We start from the raw sequence: 19356 nt of genomic DNA on the forward strand, positions 1-19356 counted from the left end.
ACAGGGCTTTGGTGAGACCATACCTGGAGAACTGTGCACAGTTTTGTTCTCCTTATCTGAGAAAGGACATACATGCCTTAGAGGTGGCGCAACGTAGGTTTACTTGATTGATACTGGGGATGAGAGGGTTGTCCCAAGAGAGAGATCGAGTAGATTGGGCCTATACTCTCTTAGAAGTTTAGAAGACTGTGAGGTGGCCTCATTGAAACATAAGATTCTGAGGGGGATTGACAGGGTAGATGCCGAGAAGTTGTTTCCCCTGGCTGGAGAGTCTAGAACTAGAGGGCATAGTCTCAGGATAAGGGGTCAGCCATTTAAGACTGAGATAAGGAGGGATTTCTTCACTCAGAGGGTTGTGACTCTTAGGAATTCTTAACCCGAAAGGCTGTGGATGCTGAGTCGTTGAGTATATTCAAGGCTGAGAGGTAGATAGATTTTTGGACTCTAGGGGAATCAAGGGATGTGGGGATCGGGCAGGAAAGTGGAGTTGAGGTCGAAGATCAGCCATGACCTTACTGAATGGTGCAGCAGGCTCGATTCTTATATTATGAAGTATATTTACCTGTATTGTGTGTAAGGTGTTTTCTACTAAAATTAGTGCATGTGGTGAAAACGGTGTCACTGTTGCCACACATGTGGCTAGTCAGCAATATCTACTGAACAACACTAGTGTAGTACCAGAAATTGAGAGTCTACGTACTGTGCTTAATACCACAACATTATTAATTTCCTTACCTGGACTCAAAAGAGCCTTGTTTCTCAGTAGGTCGCACTCGCTTTTTGGTGACAGGTAGTTTAGTTACATCTATGACTCTAGTGTCTCCATTGTTGTAAGTGAATTCAAGCACACCATTCCATTCACCCTGCACTCTGCAAATAACAGTGTTCGTTGAATTGTGTTTTACTTCAGCTGTCACTCTGGAGGGAGAAGTTACACATCATATAAAAATGTGTTAGGACAGAATCATCAGAATTTAGAAAATTAAAAAGCACCTTCAGTTCCAGTTTCTTCCTATGCCACGAATACTAAAAATCACAATATCTAGCACGAATGAAACACACCGCCGAACACCCATCTTCTTCAGTTGTTATAGATATATAGCTCTATATAACTCCTGGTGAAAAGAGACACCCTCATCTCCAACATCAAATGGAAAGAGCTCATTAATTTTAGTCTCCGAAATTTAGACAGTCTGTGCCTGAGCCTTGGCTGCCATCTCCTCCCCCACTTGTAACCTGCCCCAGCCCCTCAATCATGCTATTCACGATTCCCATGTCATTTTGCAGTTTCTTCCTCCCCCTGCCGCCTTCTCGCAGCTCATCTCTTTCAGGAGACCCACCTCCGGCTCTGCTGATCCTCTTCCTACCCAACTCCTGACCACACTACCTTTTCAGGCTGCATGCTTGGTGACATAGTTAATAGTTCCCTTTGCCCACAAGCTGTCATTCTCCTTTTCAAAACCATCATCACCTCCTCTTCAAAATACCCACTCTCAAATCACTCATCCTCTCAAACTACTGCCCCATCACTAACCTCTTCATCTCAATAACAACTTGCATTTATATAGTGCCTTTAATGTAGTAAAACGTCCCAAGGCACTTCACAGCAGTGTTATCAGACAAAAATTGACACGAGTCAAAGAACGAGACATTAGGACAGGTTACCAAACACTTAGACAAAGAGGTAGGTTTTAAGCAGTTTCTTAAAGAAGAGAGGTGGAGAGGCAAATTCGTTTGGGGAGGAAATTCCAGAGTTTAGGGCCTAGATGGCTGAAGCACAGCCGGCAACAGTGGGCCGAAGGAAGTGGGGGATGTACAAAAGGTCCTTATGCACGTCATTACATAGGATATACGGCACAGACACAGGCCATTCGGCCCAACCAGTCCATACCGATGTTTATGCTTCACACGAGCCTCCTCCAGTCTTTCCTCATCTAAATCTATCAGCATAACCCTCTATTCCTTTCTCCCTCATATGCTTGTCTAGCCTCCCCTTAAATGCATCTATACTTTTCACTTCAACCACTCCCTGTGGTAGCAAGTTCCACATTCTCACCACTCTTTGGGTAAAGAAGTTTCTTCTGAATTCCCTATTGGATTTCTTGGTGACTATCTTATATTGATGGCCTCCAGTTATGCTCTTCCCCACAAGTGGAAACATTCGCCCTGTATCCACTCTGTCAAAACCTTTCATAATTTTAAAGACCTCTATTAGGTTGCCCCTCAGCCTTCTTTCTTCAAGAGAAAAAGAGACCCAGCCTGTTCATTCTTTCCTCGTATTTCTGGTATCTTTCTTGTAAATCTTCTCTGCACCCACTCCAGTGCCTCTATATCCTTTTTATAATATGCCGACCAGAACTGTACGCAGTACTCCAAGTGTGGTCTAACCAAGGTTCGATACAGGTTTAGCATACTTTCCCTACTTTTCAATTCTATACCTCTAGAAATAAACCCTAGTGTTTGGTTTGCTTTTTTTTATGGCCTTGCTAACCTGTGGCGCAACGTTTAATGATTTGTGTATTTGTACTCCGAGATCAGTTTGTTCCTCTACTCCACCTAGACTCGCACCCTCCAAGTAATGTGACCTCCCTATTCTTCCTACCAAAATGTAATACCTCACATTTACATGTTGAACTTCATTTGGCAATTAGATGCCCATTTTGCAAGTTTATTAATCTCCTCCTGTAATTTGTTGCCGTTCTCCTTCGTATTGACTATCCCCCCCCCCAATTTGGTGTCATCCAAAAATGCAGAAATTGTGTTTTTGATTCCAAAGTCTAAATCGGTAATATAAATTGTGAACAACAGTGGTCCCAGCACTGATCCTTGTGGAACACCACTACCCACCTTCTACCACTGTGAATAGCTACCTTTTACCCCTACTCTCTGCTTTCTGTCTTGAAAATTTGCACCATTTTCTGTTTGCATTTTCAATGTTTATACTTTTCCAGGTTTTGTGCAGTCTTGGTGCTTGGAGAATGAGAATTCTTACTTTATTTTCTTTTATTCTGTTCTTGAACTTTTAATTCACAAAACTGCAATGTGAACTTTAACTGGAGGAAAGCAAATCTAAAGAAAAATGATTCAAGTTATATGTTCGGTAGAGAGAGTGGGTTGGTATTTGTTCTAAGGGACAAATGTTCTTCAGCTCACATAAGCAACTCCTAGTCGGTGAGTCTTCGTCATGCCATACAAAATTACATCCTTTGTCAGCCTGATAGCTACTGCTGATAGTGTTAGAGCATGTGAGGCAAAGTTTGACTGTAGCAGTCCTGTCTGTGTGAGAAGGGCTGAACAAATTTGGCAGCTAACAAACAGGAACTCAAAAGTCTTTTATAAACACAGAGTAGGCCTCCCAGCTTGATGGCCATCCTCACCAATTGATTTTTTTTTTTTTGGAGGATGTAACTAAAGTAGTAGACAAGGGAATGTCTATGAATGTAGTTTATATGGACTTCCAGAACGCATTCAATAAGGTTCCACATAAGAGACTGTTAGCTAAGATTAAAGTTCATGGAATTGAAGGCAAATTATTGACCTGGCTAGGTGGTAGAAGAGAGCAAGGATAATGGGCCTATACTCAAATTGGAAGGATCTGTGCTGTGGCCTCAACTCTTCACTATATTTATTATAGGCTTAGATAACATAATAGAGAACCATATATACAAGTTTGGAGGTCCATGTACATAGATCACTAAAATGTAATGGTCAAGTATAAAAAAAATCAAAAATGCTAATGGAATGTTAGCCTTTATATCTAGAAGACGAGAATATAAAAGGGGAGAAAGGTTTGCTATAGCTATACAAAGCCCTGTTAGACCACATCTGGAGTACGGCGTACAGTTCTGGGCACCGCACCTTAGAGGAGATATATTGGCCTTGGAAGGAGAGTAGCATAGATTCACCAGAATGTTACCAGGGCTCCAAGGGTTAAATTAAAAAGGAGCGATTACATAAACTAGGCTTGTATTCCCTGGAATACAGAAAGTTAAGGGGTGATTAGATTGAGGTTTTTAGGATTTTGAAAGGAATTGATAGGGCAGAGAGAGAAACTTTTTCCGCTGGTGGGGGGAGTCTAGGACAAGGGGACATAACTTTAAAAATCAGAGCCAGCCCATTCAGGAGAGAAGTTGAAAAACACTTCACACAAACAATGGTGGAACTCTCCCACAAAAAGCAGTAGATGCTACCTCAATTAATAATTTTAAGTCGGAGATCAATAGATTTTTGCTTGCCAAGGGTATTGAGGGATATGGAGCCAAGGCAGGTGGATGGAGTTAGGATACAGGTCAGCCAAGATCTCAATGAATAGCGGAACAGGCTTGAGTGGTTATTACTATGTTCCATGACTCCCTGTTTGAATTCTTTCAATATGACACAAATTACATATTCAGTGACTTGACCACAGTGCATTATACTTCCATGTTCTCTACAACATTCATCACAGTTGACCATGCCATCCCCTACACTGCCTTTACTCCACTGCCCAGCTCTCAGACTGTCCCTGTGAGGTTTCACTCCTATCTGTCCTAATACAGCCAGTGCACCTCCAACACTGGCTACCCCAAAACATGTCATAAGAACATAAGAAATAGGAGGAGTAGGCCAATTGGCCCTTCGAGCCTGCTCCGCCATTCAAGAAGATCATGGCTGATCTTCTACCTCAACTCCATTTTCCCACCTGATCCCTATATCCCTTGATGCCCTTAGTATCCAAACATCTATCGATCTCTGTCATAAATATATTCAATGACTGAGCCTCCACAGCCCTCTGGGGTACAGTTCCAAAGAATCACCAACCTCTGAGTGAAGAAATTTCTCCTCACCTCAGTCCTAAATGGCCAGCCCCTTATTGAGACTGTGACCCCTAGTTCTAAACTCCCCAGCCAGGGGAAAACATCCTACAAGTATCTACCCTGTCAAACCTCTTAAAATTTTTATATGTTTCAATGAGATCACCTCTCATTCTTCTAAACTCTGGGGAATGTTTGCCTAGTCTCCTCAATCTCTCCGCGTAGGACAATCCTCTCATCCCAGGAATTAGTCTAGTGAACCTTTGTTGCACTCCCTCTAAGGCAAGTATATCCTTCCTTAGGTAAGGAGACCAAAACTGTACACAGTACAGCACGGTGGCATAGTGGTTAGCACTGTTGCCTCACAGCGCCAGAGACCCGGGTTCGAATCTGGCCTCGGGTGACTGTCTGTGTGGAGTTTGCACATTCTCCCCGTGTTTGCGTGGGTTTCCTCCGGGTGCTCCGGTTTCCTCCCACAGTCCAAAGATGTGCAGGTTAGGTTGATTGGCTATGATAAATTGACCCTTAGTGTTAGGGGGATTAAATACGTGGGGTTACGGGGATAGGGTGGGATGTGTGTTGGTGTAGGGGTTACGGGGATCGGGTGGGATATGTGTCGGTGCAGGCTCGATGGGCCGAAATGGCCTCTATCTGCACTGTGGGGTTTCTGTGATTTCTGTGATTACTCCAGGTGTGGTCTCACCAGGGCCCCATATAATTGCAGTAAGTTTTTTTGCTCATCTACTGCAATCCTATTGTAATAAAGGCTAACATACCATTTGCTTTCCTAATTGCTTGCTGTACCTGCACTTCAACTTTCCATGATTCGAGTTCAAGGACACCCAGGTCCCTCTGAATACCAACTTTTCCCAGTCTCTCACCCATTCTATTTTTCCTACCAATGTGGATAATTTCACATTTCTCCATGTCATATTCCATCTGCCATGTTCTTGCCCACTCACTTAACCTATCTATATCCCTTTGCGTCCTCCTCACAGCTTACTTTCCCACCTAACTTTGTAACATCAGCAAACTTGGATAAATTGCACTCGGTCCCCTCATCGAAGTCATGGATACAGATTGTGAATAGCTGAGGCCCAAGCACTGATCCTTGCAGTACCCAATTAGTTATAGCCTGTGAACCCGAAAATGACCCGTTTATTTCTACTCTCTTTTCTAGCCTTTAACAAATCCTCAATCCATGCTAATATATTACCCCCAAGCCCATGAGCCCTAATTTTGTGTAATAACCTCTTGTGTGGCACCTTATCAAATGCTTTTTGAAAATCACTCATCCACTGGTTCCCCCTTATCTACCCCGCTAGTTACAACCTCAAAAAACTAACAGATTTGTCAAACACTATTTCCCTTTCATAAATCCGTATTGACTATGCCCAATCATATGATTTCTAAGTGTCCTGATACCACACCCTAAAAATAGATTCTCAAATTTTCCCTACTATTGATGTCAGGCTAACTGGCCTATAGTTCCCAGTTTTCTCTCTCCCTCCCTTCTTGAGTAGCAGGGCTAAGTTTTCTACCTTCCAGTCCGCAGGGACCATTCTAAAATCTAGGGCATTCTGGAAGATCAAAACCAATGCGTCCACTATCTCTGTAGCCACCTCTTTTAAAACCCTAGGATATAGGCCATCAGGTCCACAGGATTGGTCGGCTTTTAGTCCCATTCATTTTTCCAGTATGATTTCTTTACTAATACTAATTTCTTTAAGTTCCACATTCTCACTGGACCCTTGTTTCCCCACTATTTTTGGAATGTTTTTAAATGTCTTCTACCATGAAGACAGATACAAAAAGTATTTATTTACTGTCCCTGCCATTCCCTTATTCCCTATCATTTCTCCTGAGTCTGCTTGCAAGGGAGCCACATTTACTTTTGCTAATCTCCTCCTTTTTGCATACCTATACAATCTGTTTTTATGTGTCTTGCTAGTTTAGTCCTATGAGGAACTCTGATGATGACCCCAGTCATCAGAGTTAGAAAACTCTTGCCCACCTCCTCTTCCTCATCTACACGGTGCTTTCGCTGACATTTTCTGAAGCGACAGGGTCAATTTCCATGTGTGCAACTGCGCTTCTCCCATCCTACCACTGGTGGCAGAGCCTTCAAGTGCCTTGACTCTACTCTCTGGCTTACTATACACCTCCTCCTCTCTATAACTCACTTTGGCTTTGTCTTATTAAAGCCCATCTCTTCGACCAAGCATTCTCATCACATATAGTTTGGCATCCGTTCCATTTGTTTTTCCCTCTGTAAAACACCCTGGGATGTTTATCTATGTTAAGGTTGCTATATAAATTCAAGCTGTTGTTGGTGCTGATACGTTTCAGTAATTTTAAACATATTACCCTGAAAATTCTACAGAACAGTTTTGAAGATTGAAAACAAAAACATTTTATATTTATCATTTTGATCTTTCAGTCATAATTTGAAAATAATCTAAAATAGTTTTTGTATTGTATATTCCTACGCATTCACTGGTTTACAGAATACTTGGATTTTGTACATCATTGTGCTTTCATCTGCTGTGCATTTTCCTTTACAATCACATGAAAGCTTTAAAATACTGTAAATTTCTATTAAGTGTAAATGTTACCGTAAGATTATTGATGTACATAACTAGGGACAACTATACCTGTGAAGTTTGCCACCATAAAATGGCTTTGTGTGGAAAGTTATAGCTGCAGAGTAACCGGTCTTTGCACAGTTGACATTTACTTTTCCTCCGAGTTCTACCCAAGGAACAGTTAAAATGGAACGGGCATACGCACAAGGAAGGGTAAATGTATACTCTTCTCCGTGCTCCGAGACACACAGAAGACCTAAATGATAAAAGGGTATTCATTTATAACCTTTTCATTTGCATCATCTGAAAGGAATTGTTAAAACACTACATTTTGTTAGATGCAGAGCAGATATCATACAATTAAATTCAGTCAATGGTCTGCATCCTTAAATGCAAGCTCAAAACATTCTATTATTAGCAACTTGTTCATTATAAATTAACTTCTACATTACCTTAAACTGAAAAGCAACCTACAAAAAGCATATTGAGCATTTGGTCCAAATTGGTTTATATATATTATATTACTAATCTAGAAAGAAAGGATAACTAATTAAATACTGTGTGTAGTTTTAAAAATATTATGTGCACGAATTTCCGTACATTGGGATTAATTACTCATTTTTCCCCATACAGGATATCATGAGAATTCAAAACACGCATGTCATAACTATATCGGTTTCTTAATGCAGTATTTGGAAAAAAAACAGGATGTCATAAAAGTGGCTATTGGAAAACACAAGCATATTCCATTTAACTTCGTATCCAGAACCCTAATTTTAATTATTGAATAAACCAGTTCTCCTAATGGCTCAGAGGGACAGAGGGGGTTAATGCACTGTGTGGTGCACATTGAGTCATACAGGAAAGCCCCAGATTCATCCTCTGGTCTGTGCTGTTACCAGGTCTCAGTATTTTTTTGGGGGGTGAGGGGCAGCGGGTGTTGAGGCAAGATGCACTACAATGAGCTGCAGCATTTCCAAACTGGTTGTGGGGATTGGAGGTGGAAGGAAAGTCAACCATGAGTTGTACTCTTAATAACCCCTCATGAACAGTGTGAATGTTTGGACCTTGATTGAGGAAAGGCTCAAACTGAATTCTGATCTCACCACAGCACTCATGGCCTAGGCTCATACCTTAAATCAAGCACCGTACAGGGTTGCTTGCATTATTGGAACCAGTATGAGTCACTGCCTTGAGGAGAAAAAGAGGAGAAAATTCAAAATACAAGTTATTGGATAATGACTGAATTGAAGGGAAAGCAATTCCCTACCTTGAATGGTATTCTTCATTCTTCAAAAGGATGCATCCTCCACATACCGCAGGATCAGCCCAGGTTGTCAACAGGGAAAATCACAAGGGCCCTTTAAGATAGTTTTGACATCATGTGATCTTCCCTTCTTGCGCCATATAAAAGGCACCTCCCTGGGCTACTTTGTAGCTCTTAACCAGAGGGAGCAGAACAAAGAAATTGTAAACACAAACAAACATTTAGCTGTACACATGGATCTTAATACCCTTCAAGGAGATGGGAATGGAGGATTTGAATCAGCAGATCCTTGATACGTGGAGGAAACTATACAAAGAATGAAAGATTACCTCACTGGTAGGTATTCATTCTAACATCCACCACGAACCATAGGAGCTTAACCTAGTAGTGCCACTTAGTGGGCAGGAGCTTTAGGTTCTGGTTAAATATATGTAGTGGTAACAGGTATTTCAAATTAAAAGATCATCTTTAACTCCAGGCTAAGTCCAGCCAACTTTGGTAAAAGGACTATTTTAAGATGCACTACTGCAGATGCTGTCTAAGGTGACTTTTTAAAATATAAATGGCTCAAAATGTATCACAAGACATGGTGGAATTAGCATTTATTGGAAGGTTTCTTGCCTGAAACTGGTAACAGGATAAAATTAATTCAATAGGTCACCTAGTTAATCTTTGCTTGGAGACAACAGTTCCATGTGATACAAGAAGCCAGCTCTTCAAATTGACTTGGTTCTATCTACATGGAAAGACAAGGCCCATTTAGCATCCACATATTCAAATCTACACTGAAGCCGATCTATGTGGAGGCAATTAGGAAGAAAGAAGTCATTTCCTGTAGAAGATTAAATTCTGATACCACGCGTGAGGAATGACCATATGGTCATCATGCCATACAAAATGAGGACAATCAACCGCCAGTGTCAGGACTTCAATGACTTGGCTAGACATGGCCAGTGTCAAGTGTGCAGCTTTCCATGTAAGAAATAATAAATTACATCAAAGTTTTGAAAGATGCACACATAAGTTTATGGAAAACTAAATACAAGGTTTAATGAGATGCTGAGAGCTGGGTTATATGACCACATCCCTTTCATATATGAAAGGGCATTCTCCAAGAGATCTACGCAGGAATCGCTGTAAAATATAGCAATAACAGCATTACTCATGCTAAGAGAGATTGGCTTCAATATTATATTCTGCCGACACTGAGAATACAGAGAGCCAAAGTTACAAAGCTTCACAACTTTTCTGCATTTGTGTGCCTTTAAATTTTCTTTTGAATGCTGTGTTCTTCTCCTTTCTAAGTGGTTACCTTACCAATTACATTCTACAAAAACTGAAATACAGCTGCCATGACAGTTCCTCACCCAACGAAACCTCAGCTCCAACCTCCCTCTCGAAAAAAGACACCGTCCCAATGCCACAACTTTGGGCTTTGTTGTGGACACATGTCTTGTAGCCCGTCAGCCCTAGCCTCAGGCCCGACAGCCTCCTGACTTCCTTCTAACTTCAGGCTCCTCTGTGGCACCAGAGCATAGCAAAACTGATATATTTCCAAAAGCTGGGTTTTCCAAATTATCTGAATGGGACATTTCCACAAATCTCAGTAAGGAGTAAGCCCCTTTGCTGTTTCCCTGACTCACTTATTTGATGCAATGGTTCTTCACTGGGCTGTTAAGTAAAAGAAGTGGTGTCCCACCTGGAATGCTCATAGCAACGTAGAAATGGCATAATTGCTGGATGGTTGGGGTGGCTTGTCAGGAGGTAGGGCTTTTTGAAACATCCTGCTTGAAGGATGTTGACAGAAGTAATTACTGAATTCCTGATACAGAAATTTCAAGAGTCACAGACCTTGCCAAGGTCTTCGGACATGATGACCTATACCCTATTGAGCAGTCATTAGCCATGAAGTTCTGCTGATGGCATTTACAACACACCAGTAGAACCCACTCATATCAAATATTGCTCTAAGCATGGTCTAGAGCTTCAGAGATGTATAACTACATAACTGAGCATTCCAGTAAATTACCCATTATAGGAAGCATAGCACACTCCTAAATCTAGGCTGTCCAATACAACCTACTACTACTGGGTTGAAATAATCTGCATGAATCACCTCATCCACCACCTTAAACATGCACTCCCCTCCACCACCAGTGCATCATGGCTGCAGCGTGTACCATTTACAAGATGCACTGCAGAAACTCGTCGAGGCTTCTTCGACAGCATCTCCCAAACCTGCGACCTCTACTACCTAGAAGATCAAGGGCAGCAAGCACATGGGAACACCACCACCTCCAAGTTACCTTCCAAGTCACACACGATCCTGACTTGGAAATATATCATCATTCTTTCATCGGCGTTGGGTCAAAATCCTGGAACGCCCTACCCAACAGCATTATGGGAGTACCTTCACCACAAGGCCTGCAGCAGTTCAAGGCGGCGGCTCACCACCACCTTCTCAAGGGCAATTAGAGATGGGCAATAAATGCTGGTCTTGCCAGCGACACCCACATCCAGTGAATGAATATTTAAAAAATCCACCAAATGGCAAGAAGATTCCCTTGTAGGCACTTGGGTAGTACTGACCACTGACGAGATTTATGATGACCTTTGGTTGAAGAATCATAATAGTGAGTGTGGCAACAAAATACTATTGAGGGTGATGTTCATATTACCTATAGTTCCACAAGCAGGAACATGGAATTTCTCTCCTTAGAGGGGTGCTTTGAGCAGCTTCAGTTGCACCCGACAGACTATAGCAGGGTTGCTTGCTAGTGTAATGTACACTATTTGAAGAGGCTTGAAAAATCCCTGTATATGCAGTCTATTTCGGACCTCACCTGCTTATTAAATCAGTTTCTGCTCTACTCCCTCTCTAGCAGTCTGCAACAAGAATGGGAAATATCTCTGCAAAATTTGAAGTAATGCATAACACCTGGAAATGTTCCAGAGCCCCAATAGTCTGACTTCAGGACATAATCATACCGATAACAGTGATAACAAGCAGATGAATTGCCATTTGAATGAGAAGAGAAAGACTTGTGGAAAGAATCCCAGCAGCAAAACTAAACTAAAAGATGATGGAGGCTGGCATCATTTCTAAAGATACTTGCAAAAGAAGCCCTGATGGTAACTTGCCTTGGTGCTAGCTAGCAACAATTGAGAGAAGCAGGTGGCACTATCTCGAGATGGCAAATGTGAAAGACAGACGTGATCACACAATGCTGAAGTAACATGTGCAGGGAAGACAAACCTCTCAGGTATACGCTTCTCAGTTGCACCACCGAGTCATTGCATTGACTTGAGTCAATACTCAGGGCTGGCTCTTTTGGTGAACCCTCTCCTGGGAGATCTTCTTTGCACCTCTACAGTTTGTCACGCAGTACTGGCAGAGAACTCCAGATACAACTGACAAACAGCCATGCTGTAGTAGGTTAAATGCCAAACAAAGACAAAATTCATGGACTTCAACAGTAACTGTGGAATTCACACAGTGCTCAAGTCTCAATGATTCTTGCTTGAAGAAATTACATCTTTTGTAAACTAAGCAGATGAAAGTGCAATGCTGATTTGCTTTTTCAAGAAATTACTTGATATGAAAGCTCTGAATGCCGCAATGATAGGAATAGTTTTGTTGGACAGCAGTTAATAGAACTGACCAGCTTAGGGAGGCTCATTTACAAAGGACAGTCACATAGGCATGTACAAACATCAAACACATCTTAAAGAGACTGGGTCCTTATGATTTTTCTCAATGACAACTTGGCTGATCCTACAGAATGTGAAGGATGCTGGAATGAAGGATATGGAAATGAAAACTATGTGAATCTAATAAACTTGAAAATGCAATGCTCATATCAACTGAATCAAAATTATAACTCTAACCTAAACATTTGCTTTAAGTAGATATATACTTCATGATGGAGATTCAGCTTGAAAACCAAAGCAGGCAAAATACCGTAGACCCTTCATTTGTTTTTGTTGAGAAAACACAACATAAAAGAAGTCAGTTTTAGATAAAGCAAAGCAAGTTACAGAAACTGTGCGTTATCCGGAGGCTAACTGTCCGGAATGCTCGAGCCACCGGCAAAAATCAGGTGCCGTTTTAGTTAGGTTTGTTTTTCTCGTTGCTTTTTTCCTCAACAGTCAAGCTCTGCAAGGTCTGCTGAAGCTGTTGCTAAGCTACAGAGACGCTTGGACTGTTTAGAAGCTGTTGCTAAGCAACAGGGTTTGTTGACAGATATGGAGCTCAGAAGCTTCCGTATCTTTCAACATTAGCACTGGAGTGTCCGTCAGTTTTGAGGGAACGGCAACAGCTCGGTCCCGTTGGTGCCGGATAGCACAAAGTTTCCTGTACAAGGTAATCAAAAATTTCAACTGATACTACAAACCATAATAGCAAACTTCAACTGGGTTAAGGCCAACTAAACCCTGACCATGACCTTCTAAGTCATTTCATAAACGCATGAAACTTCTACTGGTTCATTGTTTTCGTACAGAATTTGTAACATTTGAAGAGGGGAGTTGTGTTATGCGACACAGGTTAATGGACATTGCCAACTTCCCGATATACGAACAGAAGGCATAATGATTTGAGTGACAATATCTGCATTTCCTATATGTCAGTACAGCATTAAATCACAAGCATACCATAGGTTTTGATTTATCAGAATATTGTAGTGTGAACTATTCATCAATCTGTAAAGTTCAAATGAATATCATTTTCCAGAGTTTTTATTGCTAGTTATCTATGCTGAACATGATGAATACTTCATTCAAAAAAAATTCATATTAAACTAAATCTATACAACTCATGAATCATATACCATACATCTCTTCTTCAGAAGTCAATCGTAAATCTGTGACTTGAGTAAAGTTAAAATGAACAATCTGAAGTTTGCCAGATTTCTCTCACATATAGCAGGTTTAGTTTAAAGCCTATTTTTAATGTAGAGATAATTGTAGTGCTACAAATCAAGTTCCAACACTACTTCCTTGGGCATAAAATTAAAAAGAAGCCAAATGCTTTCAGCCGAGAAGCAATAGTCCCCATGGACTCTGAGGATTACTTCAACAAATAAAATATATACCTCTTTAGCCCTGTTCACCAACACCATTCCATAGAGGGGGCAGGTAGACTAATCTGCCCCTAGACCATTTAATAGGTCACAAAGGAAGTTACAGACAGCAGCTTGGAGAAAGAACTTGCCACTGGTCACTATTTGATAACTCTCTCCCTTCCACAATGTTAATCATTTGTCTCTGTACTTTTAGGTTCTTCTGCACCACTGACAGAGAGGGAAGGGTTATTGGAAAGATCATGACCACTTACATTTTTTCCCTTGTATTTCTCTGACGGAATCATAGGAGCCAATCTACATTATACGACTCCTTGAAGCAACACATTAAATGTGCAGTTTACTGTGCCATCAGGTCTCATCATGCTGAGCTAACTTTAGCTTCTAATCAAATAATACATTGCACATATACTCCTTACAACTATTTTATTGGCATCAGCTCCTAATACCCACTCATGAACTTCGAAACTCAAACTTAACTCCTTAATACTTTTTTTTATACTCACAACCCAGCTGCTGTAAATTTGCCGTTTCATAATTGGACCCAAATAATCTGGTTTTATTTCAATCCAGTGCATATTAACTTTAATAAGATAACAGACACATTTGCAACATATCACCAACTTCTCACATTCTTCGAGACAGAAGCAATTGCATCCTTACCTTCTCCAATCATTACAACTCCAATAGACATGCCCATGAACTTGCTTTTCGTCCATACATGAGTGTTTGCACACATGTTTTTCTCTTCACACTCGACATAAAATCCTGAAACAGGTGGGTGATGGGATACCTGCTCTGCCACAAATCTTAAATGATAGTCTGACTGGCCTCTTTCCTCTGTCCCATCAGAACACTCTGTCTTCTGCAGACAACTCTGTGATGAGGTATTGCATGATTTACTGTTCAGTGTGTTTTTTGGTACATTCCATGAACAGTGAAATGTTTCACCAATAATTGGATTGTATGGTTTCTTAGCAATGGCTCCTTTGCGGCCTTCATGGAATGAGGTGAGGTAATACTCAACAAAGCGGATCATCCTCTCTTCAGGGGTAGAACCATCTGTGATAGCAATGAAGAGGTCTGGATGGGACATAAAATCTGCATACATCTCCAGTAAAGAACGTTTTTCCAGTATGAAGGTTGGAAGAACCACCTATGGTAGATACAGAAAAGCAAACTTTTAAATGCATCCTTAATGTCCCCATACCTGGTGAAATTTTACAAAATGGTTTTCAGCAAATAAGGACTCTTTACAAGATAATTATGGATTAGGAAAGTCATTTGGCCCATCTTGACTCTTCATATTCTGAAGTGTCTTTACTAGTTACACAAAGTCACATTACATAGCCCCTCATAAAAATCACACAACTGAAGGAGGCCATTCAGCCCATCATGCGTGTACCATCACTTTGAAAGAGTTATCCAATTAGTCCACACCCCTGCTCTTTTTACTTTTTCCCAAGTATATATCCAATTCCCTTTGAAAGTTGCTATTGAATCTGCTTCCACCACCCTTTCAGGCAATGCATTCCAGATCATAACAACTTACTGCGTAAAAAAATCATCTCCCATCTGCTTCTTTTGCAAATTATCTTAAATCTGTGTCCTCGGGTTATCGACCCTCTTGCCAGTGGAAACAATTTCTCCTCATTTCCTCTATCAAGAACTATTACATAGCCCTTAGCTGTTAAGAATGGAACCTAGCACAACAGGCCTTACCATCACTTACACCACCACTAGAAATCTCATACAACAATTACTTTTTTAAAAGGAGAAATATCATCAGGTTTTTTGTAATAAAATATTAAAAAGAACTGCAATCAAACAAAAATATTTTGAGTTAATATTTTAAAACATTAAACTATTTTGGACTTTGGAACGCATGCCCATATGTACAAGCACGTTTGAAAATAATTGTGGTTTCTTTTTGTGGGGAATTTTGGTGAATTACTTTAGCCTAAAGCTTGTACTACTGTAAAAGTACGAGTGTGAAATATTCAATGTATTAAAATAGCCATGAACTTATATTTTGCAGTAAGAGCTTTAGCATTGTTCAAATGTGCAACATTAAATCCAGTATGTGTTTTACTTAAAAGCAATATGTTTTACTTAAAAGCAACTTGTTTTATATATGCATTCTTCCTCCCTTTTCCATTCCAAATCAATTAATTGATAGCAAAGTTCTCAATAAAGATGTGTTTTCCTCTCAAAGTAAATTGGCCAACAGAAACTGGAAATCATTTAGCATGCCTGAATTCCTAAGCCAAGAATGTCGTGCCAGCTTGCAAGCCTCAACTAACAGATCATTAGCTTCTCTACTTGCGTGGAGTTTGAGGTTCAAAGTATTGCTTTCTCCTGTGGTATAGTGGTTAGTGTGTGACCAGAATAATGTAACTCACTGCGTTAGAGATAGGTCATATAGACCAGTATAAGCAACAGTTTGCAGCCCAAACTTGAATGTCTAACAGTTTGAACTCTGTTTGGAGCTACTTGGTTGAGAAGCTTTCTCAACATACAACTGAATCTGGTTAAGAAATTACAGGTTCAGCTGCGAGCCTGTATAATTTTGTGCACATCTTGTAGGAACAGGTGGATCAGCTTTCTATTTGGAGCCTTGAATTACTTAATCTTCTCAACAGTGATGGCCATTCTGCATCAGAATGCAGCAAAAATGAGGCAGACCCCTTGTCCTGCAAGGAACATAGAGGTTACCATACAGCAAAGTGTTTGAGTGAAACTAAATCTGGGCTGGAAGGGAGGAGGAAATAGGCTAGAACCTCAAAAGGACAAATGGAAGCACACAATCTTAGTTTTAATCACAATACTTCATCCACTTGGTCTCTTACAACTTGTAAAAGTTAGGTGATCCAGGCAGTTGTCATATGTCTGAGCCTTAATGGTACATCTTAAAACATAGGACTAGGATATCATCGAAGATATTGGTTGCTACCATGTACTTCTAAACAAGTTACCATCATATGATCTCCCACCAAATCTATGTTCATGGTCATCTAGCTTCATCTCAAATCACGATCTGCGCTGCCTTTGAAGGCCATCCTCTGACTCCTTAATTTAACTCAGAGGTTTGTTTCTCATACTTTGTTGCTTCTTAAATCATTTAGTCATTATCCAGCCCCATTAACTCTTAATGAAGATTCCTCACTACACTGAACTTCTGTTAGATTGTACAGCTTCAATGGACACAATTTCCATTCCTCTTGAAATGCAATGGCTGAATCCCTTCCATGTCCTTCAATAGACCAATGAAAATTCAGTTTCTTTTGATTCTTCAGACACAGCTTTTAATGTCTTTCATAAGTTTAACTAACAGCTGCCACCTTAGTTTTAAAAGTTCCACCCTTTACCCTTTTTATCATTCTTTTAGTTGACATTCTTTCTGACCTTAATTGGGATCTCTCACTGCCAAAACTATTGCTAAGAAGCTTGGCGCCTCTTGTGCCATACATTCCTTTTCACCCCAACAACTCTTAAGAATGTAATATTATTTTCTGCACCTGGGTTGGTTAACTCCTCTGAACCAGGTACAAGAAAAAGCTTGCCCGATTGGCAATCTCTCTTACCTCCAGTCCCAATTGCAATCAATCTTTCTTTCTCTTCCATCCTCTTTGTAACTTTAGGCAGTACTATAAATGGTCAGTACCCCTCTGAATTTTCTTTTCCTGTTCTAAGCTACTAAATACCTCATCCTATGTGCTCGCGCCTTTCTACATCCACCCTGTGTTGAAATGAAAGTCATCACACCATCTCCTATTCTGACCGTAAAACTGTAGAACTCCTCTCATCCCTTAGTCTTTCCTTGCTCCTACAATCTTCAGGTTTTTGAAATTCAAGCTTTGGCTCATCTAGTCATTATGTACTGATTTACCAATTCTTCTCTTCCAATCTTTTCAACCTTGCTGGTGCACAATAGTTTATTCACCTTAGTTTCCTAATATTTTTTTTAATAAAAGCCTCTAATCTAGAACTTGTAAATAAACTACATGTTTGGAGAAAGCCTTTTAGTGTAGTTGAACTTCATGGATCAGGGCCCAGAATCATTGGTACTACTTATGAAGCTTGACCTTAAAAGGAGTTTGGACATTGAAGAGAAAGCAAGCAAGAAAGAAAAAACTACCGTATGGATTACTAAATTGAACAGTAGCTAAATTAATTCATAGGTAAATAACCCAGGATGGCTCAGTAATTTTGTCCTTTAAATAGGAAGTACAACAGTTGTGTTGTCAGGCTCAGTAAACTCCCCAAAGCAGTACCCTAGATTAATGCTCTATGGCTATTATTACTCAGTTCCCATCAGGTTCTTTAACTCGTCTTGTGATCAGATCACACTACACACAGTTGGAGGGTGGGGGGAAGTAGGGTGGAAACAAACCTCTTCTTCCTTCTCACAGGGAACCAGAACAAGAAAGAAAATACAGATGAGAATGTTATACCTTTCATTTTTTTAAAAATGTAATCATAAGAACATTTAAAACAAGTTAGCCGAAAGGTATTAAAACAATCACTCCTAAAAGTCAACTATACTGCACTTCAAACAAACAATCTTTACAGCAGCAAGATCATGTACTTGAAATATTACAAATTGTCATGCTTACCGTACTGCTAGTTTTTATACTATGTACTTACTCGTGTCAAATCCATACCGAGCTTCAGCTGAGACAGCAAGTGCAATATAACACTGCGCTGTTCTTCTACAACTCCAAGATCATCTTCCTCCTTGTTCTCAAAGGTATCTTCTGTCTCATCATCTGGATTTATTTCCTCAGGCTCCTAAAGGCAAAATTACATTGGTAAACATGATTATCAGGGTTATCTTTTTTATTGAGTTGATTCTAAACATATCCTTAGGAGTCTCTTATTCAAACTGGTATATGAACACTCTAAGTTATCAAAGGAACCAGTGTTTGAGCTTCGCTATCTTGAATTACAGGCCCTGGGAGTTAGGTCCAATTATAGGACTTCATCTAGTAATGTACAACAAAACTGTAATAACAATTTGCATTTATAGTTCCCAGTATGCATAGCAGACTTCATTGCAAGATCAAGGCCACAAAGCAGTGTGATGGAGTTAGATTTTTTTTTGTCCCAATACTGTTCATCTGAAGCTGGTGGCTGCCTCCTGGTACATCATATGTTCGTGGTCATTATTGATATACAAACCTGAAGAGCAGGCATCAATAGTCTAATTTACCAAAGCAGCCATCATACACAACTTTGAACCAGACATCTACAAACATGTACACTTCAAGCAGAGAGTTGTTAGAGATCAGAAGTGAAACCCTGGCTGATTTTTTCCCCACTCCCTGGCTTGGCCTGCCAGAGATCAGCTCACTCAACACAGACCAGAGATTGGATCTGGGACTTTTCCAGTCTGTAGGGCTCAGAGCTATACTACCTGTTGCATTTACTTATTGAACCATCTGGGAGCCCAAACATTACTTTTAGCAAGAAACACCAAGGTTACAGTTCCTGCAGTAAGTGTCACTATAATACAGGAATAAAGTATGTGAGATAAAATGGGAAATGCCAGTGCACTTGATAGTTGTAAAGATCATTGAAAAGTGGATACCAGAATCTTTTGTGGTGGCTCAAAAAATGTTAGATAGTAA

At 40.3% G+C, this 19356-nt stretch overlaps 1 protein-coding gene across 4 annotated transcripts in view; it reads right to left on the reverse strand.

Annotated features, from left to right (window-relative positions):
- The window catches only part of osbpl11 (oxysterol binding protein-like 11), a 102446-nt gene that overhangs the window by 33088 nt on the left and 50002 nt on the right, over positions 1–19356 (reverse strand). For all 4 annotated transcript variants that reach the window (XM_085986514.1, XM_085986513.1, XM_085986516.1 and 1 more), the window contains 4 exons: positions 18374–18517; positions 14390–14882; positions 7448–7634; positions 736–918 (listed from right to left, as the gene is read on the reverse strand). In XM_085986514.1, the coding sequence (XP_085842640.1) occupies positions 736–918; positions 7448–7634; positions 14390–14882; positions 18374–18517 (1007 nt within the window). The remainder of the gene's footprint in view (positions 1–735; positions 919–7447; positions 7635–14389; positions 14883–18373; positions 18518–19356) is intronic.

The sequence above is a fragment of the Somniosus microcephalus genome, chromosome 4 (genome assembly GCF_052327205.1).
Source record: "Somniosus microcephalus isolate GS21.2 chromosome 4, FLI_Smic_1.0, whole genome shotgun sequence".
Taxonomy (NCBI): domain Eukaryota; kingdom Metazoa; phylum Chordata; class Chondrichthyes; order Squaliformes; family Somniosidae; genus Somniosus; species Somniosus microcephalus.